This window comes from Heterodontus francisci, chromosome 4, assembly GCF_036365525.1.
Source record: "Heterodontus francisci isolate sHetFra1 chromosome 4, sHetFra1.hap1, whole genome shotgun sequence".
NCBI lineage: Eukaryota > Metazoa > Chordata > Chondrichthyes > Heterodontiformes > Heterodontidae > Heterodontus > Heterodontus francisci.
In genome coordinates this window covers 125,464,555-125,476,698 of record NC_090374.1, presented here as the reverse complement: position 1 = coordinate 125,476,698, position 12,144 = coordinate 125,464,555, and the positions used below count along the sequence as shown (strand labels likewise).

Here is a 12,144-nt window from a genome sequence, read left to right as displayed (position 1 = left end):
GGAAAAGTACTGGAGAAATTAATGGGACTAAAAGCTATTTACAGTCTGTATCAATGACTTAGATGAGGGGACCGAGTGTAATATATCCAAGTTTGTTGATGCTACAAAGCTCAGTGGGAAAATAAGCTTTAAGGAGGATGTAAAGAGGCTACAAAAAGACATAGACTGAATAAGTGATTGGGAAAGACAGTGGTAGATGGAGAATAATGTGGTGAAGTGTGAAATTATCCACTTTGGTAGAAAGAATGGAAAAGCAGAATATTTTTTAAAAGTTGGGAGACTTGTAAGACTTGGTATTCAGAGAGATTTTGGGGTCCTTGTACACAAATCGCAGAAAATTAACATGCAGGTACAGCAAGCAATTAAGAAGGCAAACAGTATGTTAGCCTTTTTGCTAGGGACTTATAGTATAGGCCTTGCTTCAATTATATAGGGCTTTGCTGAGACCACACCTGGAGTATTGTGTACAGTTTTGGTCTCCTTAGCTAAGGGAGAATATACTTGTCATAGAGTGGGTAGAACAAAGGTTCACTAGATTGATTCCTGAAGTGAGAGGGCTAACATATGGGGAGTGATTGAGTAGAATGAGGCTATATTCTCTGGACTTTAGAAGAATGAAAGGTGAAATCATTGAAATGTATACTATTCTTAGAGGGCTTGACAGGGTGTTTCCCCTGGTTGGAGAAACACAGGGTCACTGTCTCAGGATAAGGGGTCAGCCATTTAGGACTGAGATGAGGAGAAATTTCTTCACTCAGAGGGTTGTGATTCTTTGGAATTCTCTACCCTAGAAGGCTGCGAATGCTCAGTTATTGAGTCTATTCAAGACTGAGATCATTGATTCTTAGGCACTAAAGGAATCAAGGGATATGGGGATGGGGGTGGGAAAGTGGAGTTGATGTAAAAGTTTAGCTATGATCCTATTGAATGGCGGAGCAGGCTCGAGGGTTATATGGCCTACTCCTGCTCCTAGTTCTTAGGTTTTAATGTTATCATGAAGTGTATTACACGTAGCCAAGAATCTGAGTTTAAAATCCTTTCTGGTGAAAAGAGGACATTCTTCCTTGTCTTTTTAGAATCTGATTAACTGGAGTCACTGTAGGTATTTATCAGTAATGAAGATAGTCATCATGAGTACAAGAACTTTGAGCGTGCATCAGCCCCATCCAGGTCATCATCCTGAATGGGCCTCAGTCATTAACTGTAAATGAGCATGACTACGTTCCACATGGGCAAAGCCAGAGACAGTTTTAGCCTGTGGAGAAAATAAAAATGTATTTACATTAACTGTATGAGTACCATGGGACCCCTGCAATGCTAATTTCAGCATAAATAACAAATCATACATTTCATTAAATGTTTTTATGGTTTCTTCTAAGTGGGGACAATAAACCAATCGGACTCATATTGTTCACTAAAGTAAAGAACATTCATCATGACCTCATGAAAGGAAAGGGATTTTGCAGTTTCATTTTTGAAAACCCAGTCTTTTATTTTAAAAAAGTTATTGGCACTGCAAGGTATCCAGAACTGAGTTCACAATACATATAAGGTCACAGAGCACACATATGTAAAGGGCATGCCTATAGGGATCAATTATTGTTCGTATAAAGTCACACAAACCTTTCATATGTTTATAATTTTGATGTACAGGTCACACAGCAGTCCCAAGTAAATACGGTTAGGTAGCATTATGCATAAACAGGATTGACCTGCTCCTTAGAAGATGACTGAGAGCTCAACATGGGATAGGCAGGTGCATTGTGACATCTAGTGTGGCCTTATGGATGATAAAACCAGCTGGACATGATGGCATCATAATGTATCGTGGATTAGCAGAAGTGCTACTCTGTTGTTCATTTTTGATCAAGAAAGACTTGGGCGTAATATTAACCTAAATTGTCCTTCGAGAATCTGATGGGATTGACCAGCCACCCATTTTACACCCTACCCAATTTGAATTTCCATTGAAAATCAGGTCTGGTGTAAACTGGGCAACTGATCCTATCTTATCAGTTCTCTGCTGGATGGGTTATGCTAGAATAACCACCTTGCCTTTATATAATAATTTATCCCAATGTGACCCAAAATGTTTCACATATAGTGAATTACTTTGAAATGACTGTTATGTCAGTGACTGCTGTTATGTAGACAAACATGACAGCCATGTGGCGCACAGCAAGATTACATAATGAGATAAATTATCACTTAACTTTTTAGTAGTATAGATTGAGGGAATAATGTCTGTGATGCCAGAATAGTGCTTTGGGATCTTTAACATCCATCTGAACCACTGGAATAAGCAAACAGCATCTCATTGACATCTCATCCTCAGTTCTGCACCGGACTGTCAACCTGGGTGCTATGCTCAAATCCTAGAGTGGAATTTGCACCTACAACCTTCTTTTCGCATGTTTCTCACATTTTGCTGCTAGGCTGAGGGTCTCCTTTCTGCCACTGATTTTCTTCACTTCAAGTGTTACAAGTCTAACAAAACATTTTAAAATTTACAATTTAAGATTATCTGTGGCAACTGAAAATAGACAAAGTATGTCATATAAATGCAAAACCAAAATATTGCAGATACTGGAAGGCTGAAATGAAAACAGAAAAAAGTGGAAGTACCCAACAGGTCAGACAGCATCTGTGGAGAGAGAATCTGATCAAAGGTTCTGATGATAGGTCATCAACTTGAAACATTGGGCAGAATATTATCTTAACAGACCCGTACACAGCGGGGAGGCCGGTAACGGTTCAGGAACCTGTCTCTCATTGAAACGGGCTTTGCAACGGCTCTTTAACTCAACCACGGTATTAGCATCCTCCTTCTGGGTTTCCTGGCCATTCAGAAAGGGTGGGTGGGATGACATGCCACATCAGTCAAAGGAAAGGATTTCCATTAAAGGGACCCTGGCCGGAGTGGCTTCTTAAGGCTTCCGCAACCACAAGAATGGAAAGGAATCCTTTGGTTAAAGCTACTACAATACTCTGCGTGACAAATTGGGATAGTTTGCAGCCATTTTTTGCATGAGTGCCCTCAGAGCACCAAAATGACATCTGCAGCACACATGCACATTTATGGGGGAGAATTGCACCACATGCCATATTGGTGAGGGCATTAGCATGCGCACAGTGAATGTCCACTGGAAATATGCAGAGCAGGCAGATCATGATGTCAATCAGCATGCAACGCTGATTTGATACTATTTTGGAGTTCAACACTCCAGCTAACGCCCTCTTAACCTCGCCATGCGTTCAGCAGCAGGAAGGGCATCCCCACTAGTGTTATTTAAAGGGGTCATCAACTACTTATCGGTTGCTAGTTGATTACTTCTGGCTTGTTACTTTGATTCTACAATTGTTTGATGCCTTCTGTAGTTGTTTGAAATTGGAAAAGTCTACAGGGAGGGGTATGGCAGGTGCTGAAGGACATGTTGCTGACTTCAAGACTTCTGCACAAACCAGTTGCTCCCAGACATGTGTGCATTAGTAGGCATTCCCCTTGGAATACAGCATGACTTGGAGAGGTTGTGCAGAGCAAGATCAGCTGCTGGAAGAGGGAAGAGAAGGAGGGGAAGAAGGGCTCCCAGTAGGAAGTCATATCTGTACAGGATGTTCAGAGAGCAATTCTTTACCTGAACATCAGTGATCAACAATGTAAGAAAAGCCTTTGCTTCATTAAGGACATCCTCAATGAAATCTGCCACTTACTGCAGCCACAACTACAACCTCAAAGCAAGGGAAGTATCACATTGCAAGAGACTGCAAAGAACTTTTATGCTTCTGGCTCTTCCAGGCTAGAGCTGGAGATAGGCAACATCTTGCAGTTTGCCATTCACTGTTGCTTAAGGGACATCACAGAGGCTCTCTACTCAAAGAGAGTTAACTACATTTCATTCTCTCGCTACAAAGAAGCAGGCAGAGTAAGCACATGAATTTGTTAGGATTACAGGCTTCCCCAAGTTGCAGGGTGCCATTGACTGCATACACATCACTTTGTGGGCACACATGTCAATTCTGCCTTAAACCAGAACCGAAAGGGATTCCACTCCCTCGACGCCCAGCTGGTATGTAACCCTAGGCAACAAGTCATGCAGGTCAATGCCTGGTATCCTGGCAGCAGTCATGATGCATAGGAACATAGGACTTAGGAGCAGGAATAGGCCATTGCACCCTTCGAGCCTGTCCCGCTATTCAATAAGATCATGGCTGATCTGTTTGTGGTCTCAACTCCACCTTCCTGTCTGCCCCCCATAACCCTTGAATCCCTTGTCTATCAAAAATCTATCTAATTCAGCCTTGAATAAATTCAATGACACAGCCTCCACAGCTTTCTGCGGAAGAGATTTCCACAGACTAATGATGCTCGAGAGAAAAAATTTCTCCTCATCTCCATCTTAAAAGGGAGAGCTTTTATTCTTAAGCTGTATCCCCTAGTCCTAGTCTCCCCCACAAGAGGAAACATCGTCCCGGTATCCACACTATCAAGTCCCCTCAGGATCTTATGTATTTCAATAAGATCACCTCTCATTCTTCTAAATGCCAATGGGTATAGGCCCAACCTGTTCAACCTTTCTTCATAAGATAAGCCTTCATCCTGGAATGAGTCAAGTGAACCTTCTCTGAACTGCTTCTAATGCAGTTATATCCTTTTTCAAATAAGGAGACCAAAACTGTACACAGTACTCCAGATGTGGTCTCACCAAGGTCCTGTAGAGCTGCAGTAAAACATCCTTACCTTTATACTTGATTCCCTTTGCAATAAACGCCGACATCCATTTGCCTTCCTAATCACTTGCTGCAGTTGCGTACTAACTTTTTGTGATTCATATACCAGGACACTCAGATCCCTCTGTACCACTGAGTTCTGCAATCTCTCTCCCTGTAAATAGAATGCAGCTTTTCTATTCTTCCTGCCAAAGTGAACAAGTTCACATTTTCCCACATTATACTCCATCTGCCAAATTTTTGCCCACTCACAACCTATCTATATCCTTTTGTAAACTCTTTACCTCCTCTTGACAACTTACTTTCCTTCCTATCTTTGTGTCATCGGCAAATTTAGCTACCATACATTCGGTCCCTTCATCCAAGTCAGTGATATAGATTGTAAATAGTTGAGGTCCCTGTGGCACTCCACTAGGTACAACTTGCCAATCTGAAAAAGACCCATTTATCCCTACTCTCTGCTTTCTGTTTGCTAAACAATCCTTTATCTATGCCTTCATTTTCCGACAATCCTCTGCGACAATCCTCTGTGCTATCTCCATTGAGCCACCACGGAACACAAAAGTGTGATTACTGGGCGACAAGGGCTATCCACTGATGACTCTGGTGCTTAACCTATGCACTCTGGAGCAGCATGCAAATAATGAAAGCCATGCTGCCATATGAAATATGATAGAGCAGACCATTGGCATGCTGGGACAATGCTTCCGCAGCCTGGACTGCTCTGAAGGAGCCCTGCAGGACTCGGCAGAGTGGGTGCCAAGATTCGTGGTGGTCTCCTGCATGTTGTGCAAGCTTGCAATAAGAGGGCACAGCCCTTTCCACCAGCTACACAGTGATCAAATGAGGAGCAGGAGGAAAAGAGGAGGGAGAAAGCAACTTAGACGCCCTCTTTCTGGCCAGTTGGCTGTGAAGAACTTATCCAAGTGTGATAACAGTCACCATAACCCCAATTCTCCATTCGCCAACAGCCCCACAACTTACCTTCCCTCTGTCACTGACCATCACAATATCCACTTGGTCAGAATGTGAAAATAAAAACCAAGACTAAGTAAACATTCCAATCCAAATTAATAAATTAAACCATGCCATATTGCATTCAGAAGTCAATCACCCTTATGCATTCCCTCAGTGCTTGTCTTTCGTGTTCCTTTCGTCTTTTGCAGTGCTCCTAAGTAGTGCTACCCCATTGGCTGCAGTATAGCTGTTGGAAGGCTGCTGACTTTCCATAGGGATGACTGCAGATAGCCTTGCAGGACAATTTTGCACAGCTGTGGCAATGAACTGCACCATCTCTGCATTGGTGGCAGCAGCCTCAACTGGCTGCTGGTGGAGTGACATGAGTGAGAACAGCAGGTTCATGCTCCATGAAGCCACTTCCACTCCCTTGGAGCAGCACCTCAGCAATTGTAGTTATGTGTTGGGGGCAGGTTGTTGGACTGCTGTGGCAACTTGTAAGCCCCTTGCGCACTATAATCCACAGCCATGATGGTAGCAGTCTGAGCTTGTATGACAGGAAGCTGACTTTTGGTGACAGCAGTCTGACCTTGTATGGCAGCACGCAGATGTTCAGTGGCTGCTGCTTGTCCTGCACTGGAAGCTGTGACATCAGCCATCAGACAGTGCATCATCCAGAGGTGTGCTAATGGAGTTGGTCACCACTTCCATGCTGGAAAGGATGGGCTCCAAGCTCTGCGTAAAGCTTTATGCCAAGTTTTTGCTGGACGCCTCCATGACATTGACCGCAGGCTTTTTGGCAGGCTTGTCGATACATCAGGCATTTCTTTCTGCCTAACCATCAGCTTTATTCTGTATGCTGCCCCATCAAAGTCCTCATCTGAGACTTCTGCAACAGAACACGTGTGCCATCTCACCCTCTGGCGAGCTGGCACCTGCGCTATCCTTGTCCCCTGTCCTGGCTGCAGGCCTCTCATGCCTGGTGTCTCACCATGTGCAGATCCTGCCTCTATGCTAGCCTGTAAATTTCATGCATTCAGTATCTGAACTGGTGGCTGTGAGTGTGAAATCGAGTGACAGTGCATCTTCATCATCACTGCGTTTTAGCTGTTCCACCACTGCTTGGCCAGGTTGCACTTCTTGGGTATCTGAAAGAAGAAAGTCACAAGGATAAGGTTGCGGCATGGGGAGGGAGAAAAGGTAAAAGGTGAAAGCTTACACAATCTGTTGGTAGGTGTGTGATGGGGGTGAATTGAGCAGTGCCTGAAGTGAGTGGTGCAGTTGGTAGAATATGCATTCCATGACCTTGGCTACTCGTGTGAAGTCATTGAATTTCTCACTGCACTTCATTCAGGTCCCTCAGGGTTTGTCCCCTGGCATTGACATCCATGGCTATCTGCTCCCACTGCCTTCTGAGTGTGTGGCTGGAGGGACACCCTCCTTCGTCTCCTCCTCCACCAAGGCCTCCAGTGCAGCTCCAAAAACCTTGGAACCTGCTCTCTCCAAGGTTATGCCATGCCTCAGTGTTTCCCAGGTCAGTGAAACTTCCTGCACAACTGTTAGTATCTGCTCCAACCACAATGTATATTCCCTTTAAGAGATACAGGCTAGCTTAAAGTGGCGCTGCCACTTACTATATCGGACCCCTGCTGATGGGAACAGCCAATCAACAGCGCGGTTAGTGGTGGTTGGACACTGAAATCATTGAAATGAGCAGGCATCACAAAGGAGGCATATAGCCTGCATTTTGATCAATCGCCGTGATCCCTGAGCATGTTTTGGAGGTGTGGTGGGGGGGGGGGGGGGGGGGGCGGGGGGTGGCGGTTGGTGGTGGTGGGGCTATTGAAATTAGTCCCCCAGGCCTTTGGTAGAATTCCAGAACTGTATCAATGATCTTTATGTTGAAATGCCCTTTCACTGTTTCCATCCTACTTGCAATTACTGGACTGCATGAAGGATAAACAAAGTGCAGATAATGGACTTAAACCACAGCAATTACTTACTCTGGGCCTGCAAAGACACAGGTACATCTCTGAATTAAGCCTTACAATGAACCTATATTAAGTTTTGAATCTATCTAAAATGAATGAGTGGTAATCTTGTGCTGAATGCTGCAAAGACTAAGTTGTCTGACCTTCCAACCAATGTCAGTTTTTCTTAGAAAGAAATGGTATAAGGATAAACTTAACAAATTTATGCTTTTAGTCCAGAGTGTTACCCGCTAGGCTGTATATCAGGAATTTGATTGCAGAAGTCAGCAGGCCCTGTATGATTTTCAATCCATCAATTTTAATTTGTAAAAGTTCCCATTTATCTCAACCTTTTATGTCCGATCTGCTGGCACATGCTACCAACACAACCCATTAACAATATCCTAAATAGCATCTGATATTGATTTCCCTGAATACAAGCTGAGCATTAGTGAGTCAACTACTGACCTGCACTTTTGACACTTTTGTTTCCAATAAATGTATCATTCTCTCTCTTTCAAGATATTTTTCTATCAACAATGACTAAGAGTTCTTCTGGTTGTTATTTGTAGTGATATTGTGATTGTTATGTGTGGTGATATTGTGAATATGTTTGTGAAAATTTCCTCTATTCACTACCTGCCATGAAATGGTGCACATTTAGTAGTTTGGTATCAATATTTATCTTTTTATTAAAATTTAAGTTATTCCGTCCATCTGTTCAACTATTTTACTGCTGGCAAAATCTGGTTTATAGACGTGTGTAAGTATTATAGAAAACACACTATAAAACTGTGACCTAGAAAAACTACAGGAGTCTGATCCTGGTTGTTATGATTGCATCACATTCACCACGGAACTCTGCTATGTTCATATGAAGAAGGTACTTTCAGTCAGTACTTTAACTTCAGACTTGCTTTCCGTCTATGAGCCATAGGATACCAACTTTAGGGACTTTAAAACCGTCAAGAGTTTGCTGAAGTTCACAGGATTGGGGAGAGATGCCTCAACTAATGCACATTCCTTGGTTTTGGAGCGCATTAGTGGTTCATCCCACCCTCAGCTGAAGATCCTGGAAACATCAGGGGTAGCCTACTAGCTTGTAGGGAGGTGCGGTTTCCAAGTCAGGTTCCCTTTGAAAAACAAATCTGGGTGCCCCATGACCCTTTTCAAAGGTGGATAGCTTGAAACCACCATAAAATAATTTTAGTCCCTTATTTTGGGGGATCCAGGTTCCTACCTGGCTGTGATCTCCAGGTACATCCCAATTCCTCTGAGTTTAGGCAAGTGCACCTGCTGAGACCTTCCTGGAAGGTTGGGTCAAGACTGAGACCTGACATATCTGAGACCCAGTTCAAAGTCAATGATATTCATCAGAATCCAACACTTATTTCTAGCATATATTTGTCTAGGTGGATGGTGCCAAAGTTAGGAGAGCTGTCTCACATGTTAGTCAAGAAACGACCTGACATGGTCAGATTCTGTCAGTATAACTTATCAGCGAATGTTTCAGATTCCTCCATCACCATCCACCCATCGGCAGGTAAGATTCACCAGAGACAGGGCATTGGTATACTATCAGGTGGGAGTGGCCTTGGAAGTCCTTAATATTGACTTCGGACCCCATGAAGTATCATGTTTTCAGGTCAAACATGGGTAAGGAAACCTGCTGATTACCACCTACCATTCTCCCTCAGCTGATGAATCAGTGCTCCTCCACATTGAACACCACTTGGAGGAATCCCTGAGTGTAGCAAGGGTACAGAATATATTCTGGATGGGGACTTCAATTTCTATCACCAAGTGTGGCTCAGTAGCACTACCACTAAATGAGCTGACCAAGTCTTGAAGAACATAGCTACCAGACCATGCTTGCGGTAGGTAGGTGGTTAGAGAACCAACACAAGGGAATAAACTACTTCACCTCCTCCTCACCAGTCTACCCGTCGCAGGCTCCCTTTCCCACCACATACATTTTAATCATGGGGATTTTTATTATGTGGCATTCATTTAAGCTGTCAATAGATAATTGGTAGTTACTGAACACTTTCTTGAGCCACATCTAACACAGGGGGCTGTCCACAACCACAATAATTGGCATTTATATAGCACCTTTAATGTTGAAAAATGCCTAGGCATGGCAATGCAGGGATGCTGCTGTATTTGCTTTGTGATACAGGGCCATTAGTTCACCTTGGCCTTTAAAGATTTTGAATATCGATGATGTGAAAGAGCATGTCATGGTTTACAGTATTGGGAACAATACATTTAATAAATCGCTACAATCTACCTCTTTGACCAAGTTTTTGGTCATCTGTCTTAATATTTCCTTATGTGGGTTGCGGTCAAATTTTGTCTGTAACGCTCATGTGAAGCGCCTTTGGGTGTTTTACTACATTAAAGGCACGATATAAATACCAGTTGTTAATAAATAAAGACAGAAAATACTGGAAGTACTCAGCAAATCAGGCAGCATCTGTATAGAGAAAAACAGATTTAACGTTTCAAGTCAATGATCCTTCATTAGATGCTTTTAAATGTTGGAAGGAGTTAATTATTTAAAAGAAAATAATTTAATATTTGAATGACTTATGGAGAGAAGTTATGAATATTCCAGATTATGCTAAAGTTTATGAAAAATAGCCAAAATTATTTATTAAAAACCATGAAATTCAGTCATCATTTACATTTTTTTTACAGTATCTGGGATGTATAGAAGTGTTACGATCAATGCGTTCCCTTGATTTTAACACAAGAACACAGATTACAAGGTAAGATACCCTTTTCAAATTTATTACACTGAGTTATTTCAAATATAATGTTTTAAATCCTGATCCTCGTCATATTAATATTAACTTTGTTATTATAGTACAAGTACGCAAAATCATGTTGGAACCAGGTGGACTGTGCAAATACTACATGAAAGCCTCCTTGATGTGCCAAGCTGTATGTCAATCTTTTAGACATTGCAATGACCTTGCACATTACTTCCACAGAGAACCTCTGATTTATTTACAACATGCTACTTAAAATGAAGCATGATCAAGTGCTTCAGAAAAAGATTGCTCACCAGCAGTAATTTAGTGTTTAGACTGTGGTCTTGTCACTAAAAAAATTAAATTTATGGGAGAGGGGAGCTTCTTGTCGGTCAGAGAGAGAAAAGCTAAGCTGCATTACAGGAAATCCGGGATTGGTTTTTTTTGATTGCCCATTGAAAATGCAAAAGAATATTTGTCTGAAATACTTGACCCTCTGCAGGAAGGACGGAACCCCGGTCATCAGGAGGGCAAGGAGAGGAAAGAGGGGCAAGAAGGCAACGGAGGCCATACCCTCAACACAGGATGTACTGTGTTGATGTGAAGATGGAGCTACCTGGAGATGACTGAGACCCAGTGCTGCAGGAAACTGTGACTGTTCAGGCAGATTGGCACTGACATCTGTTGCCGAAGACTTTATACCTCGCAGCACTGGTCACCATGCCCTGCCAGTAGCCGTCAAAGTCACTGTGGCCTTGCACTTTTCGCTTGTAGCTCTTTCCAAGGATCAGCTGCAAACCTTGGTGATATCTCGCAAATGGCTGCACACCACTGCATCTCGCTAGTCAATGATGCCCTCTTTGCCAGAGCTGGACAGCACATTCATTTGTCGATGAATGCCGTCGCAGGGACAGAGAGATTTGGGTTTCATCTCCATTACTGGATTACCCCAGATGCAGGGCGTCATTGATTCCACCCATATGGCCATCAAGGCATCCAGTGACTGGCTAGTGAGATTCATGAACAGGAAAGGCTTCCACTCCCTCAACGTTCATCTGGTCTGTGACCACAACAAGAGCTTCCTCCATGTAGGCGCTTGCTTTCCTGGCAGTTGCCATGACTCCTTCATCCCCCATCAGTCCAGATTGCCTCAGAGTTTCATTCCAGCCCTTAAAGTGTGTGGATGGATCCTAGGGACAAGGAAAATCCCTTGAAGAGATGGCTACTGACCCCTTTATGGGAGCCCCAGACAGAGGTGCTACAACCAATGCCACATACTCACTAGGACAACCATTGAACAGGCCATTGGGATTCTGAAGATGTGTTTCCAGTGCCTAGATTGGTTAGGTGGCTCCCTCCAATACCCTTCAGCAAGAGTCTTGGGCTTTGTGGTGGTTTGTGGAGCTGTCCATTACATGTCCCTCCAGAGAGGTGTGGACCTTAAGGATGGTGAAGCCCTGGAAGGAGACAACTCATCGGGCGAGGAGCAGGAGGTGGGAGTGGAGAAGGAAGATGATGTGGAGGGAGATGACACTGAGCAGAGAGGTGTCTCTTCTGTACGATGAGGTGGCCTCCTCCCATCACCCTCTGGGAAGAAAAACTCTTCCTCATGGCCTCCAGCATTAGATCCAGATTGACATCGATGAAGTGGGGGGCTGCCCTGCCAAGGGCCAGGCCCCCAGTTCCCCTGTGACATCTTGCTTCTGTCTGGTGAAGTGGAAGGCTTTGGCACA

The 12,144-nt window shown here is 43.5% G+C and overlaps 1 protein-coding gene across 1 annotated transcript in view; it reads left to right on the top strand.

Annotated features, from left to right (window-relative positions):
• The window catches only part of LOC137368711 (SHC-transforming protein 3-like), a 253,126-nt gene that overhangs the window by 69,330 nt on the left and 171,652 nt on the right, over window positions 1-12,144 (top strand). The window contains exon 2 of the mRNA XM_068028882.1: window positions 10,356-10,426. Within this exon, the coding sequence (XP_067884983.1) occupies window positions 10,356-10,426 (71 nt within the window). The remainder of the gene's footprint in view (window positions 1-10,355; window positions 10,427-12,144) is intronic.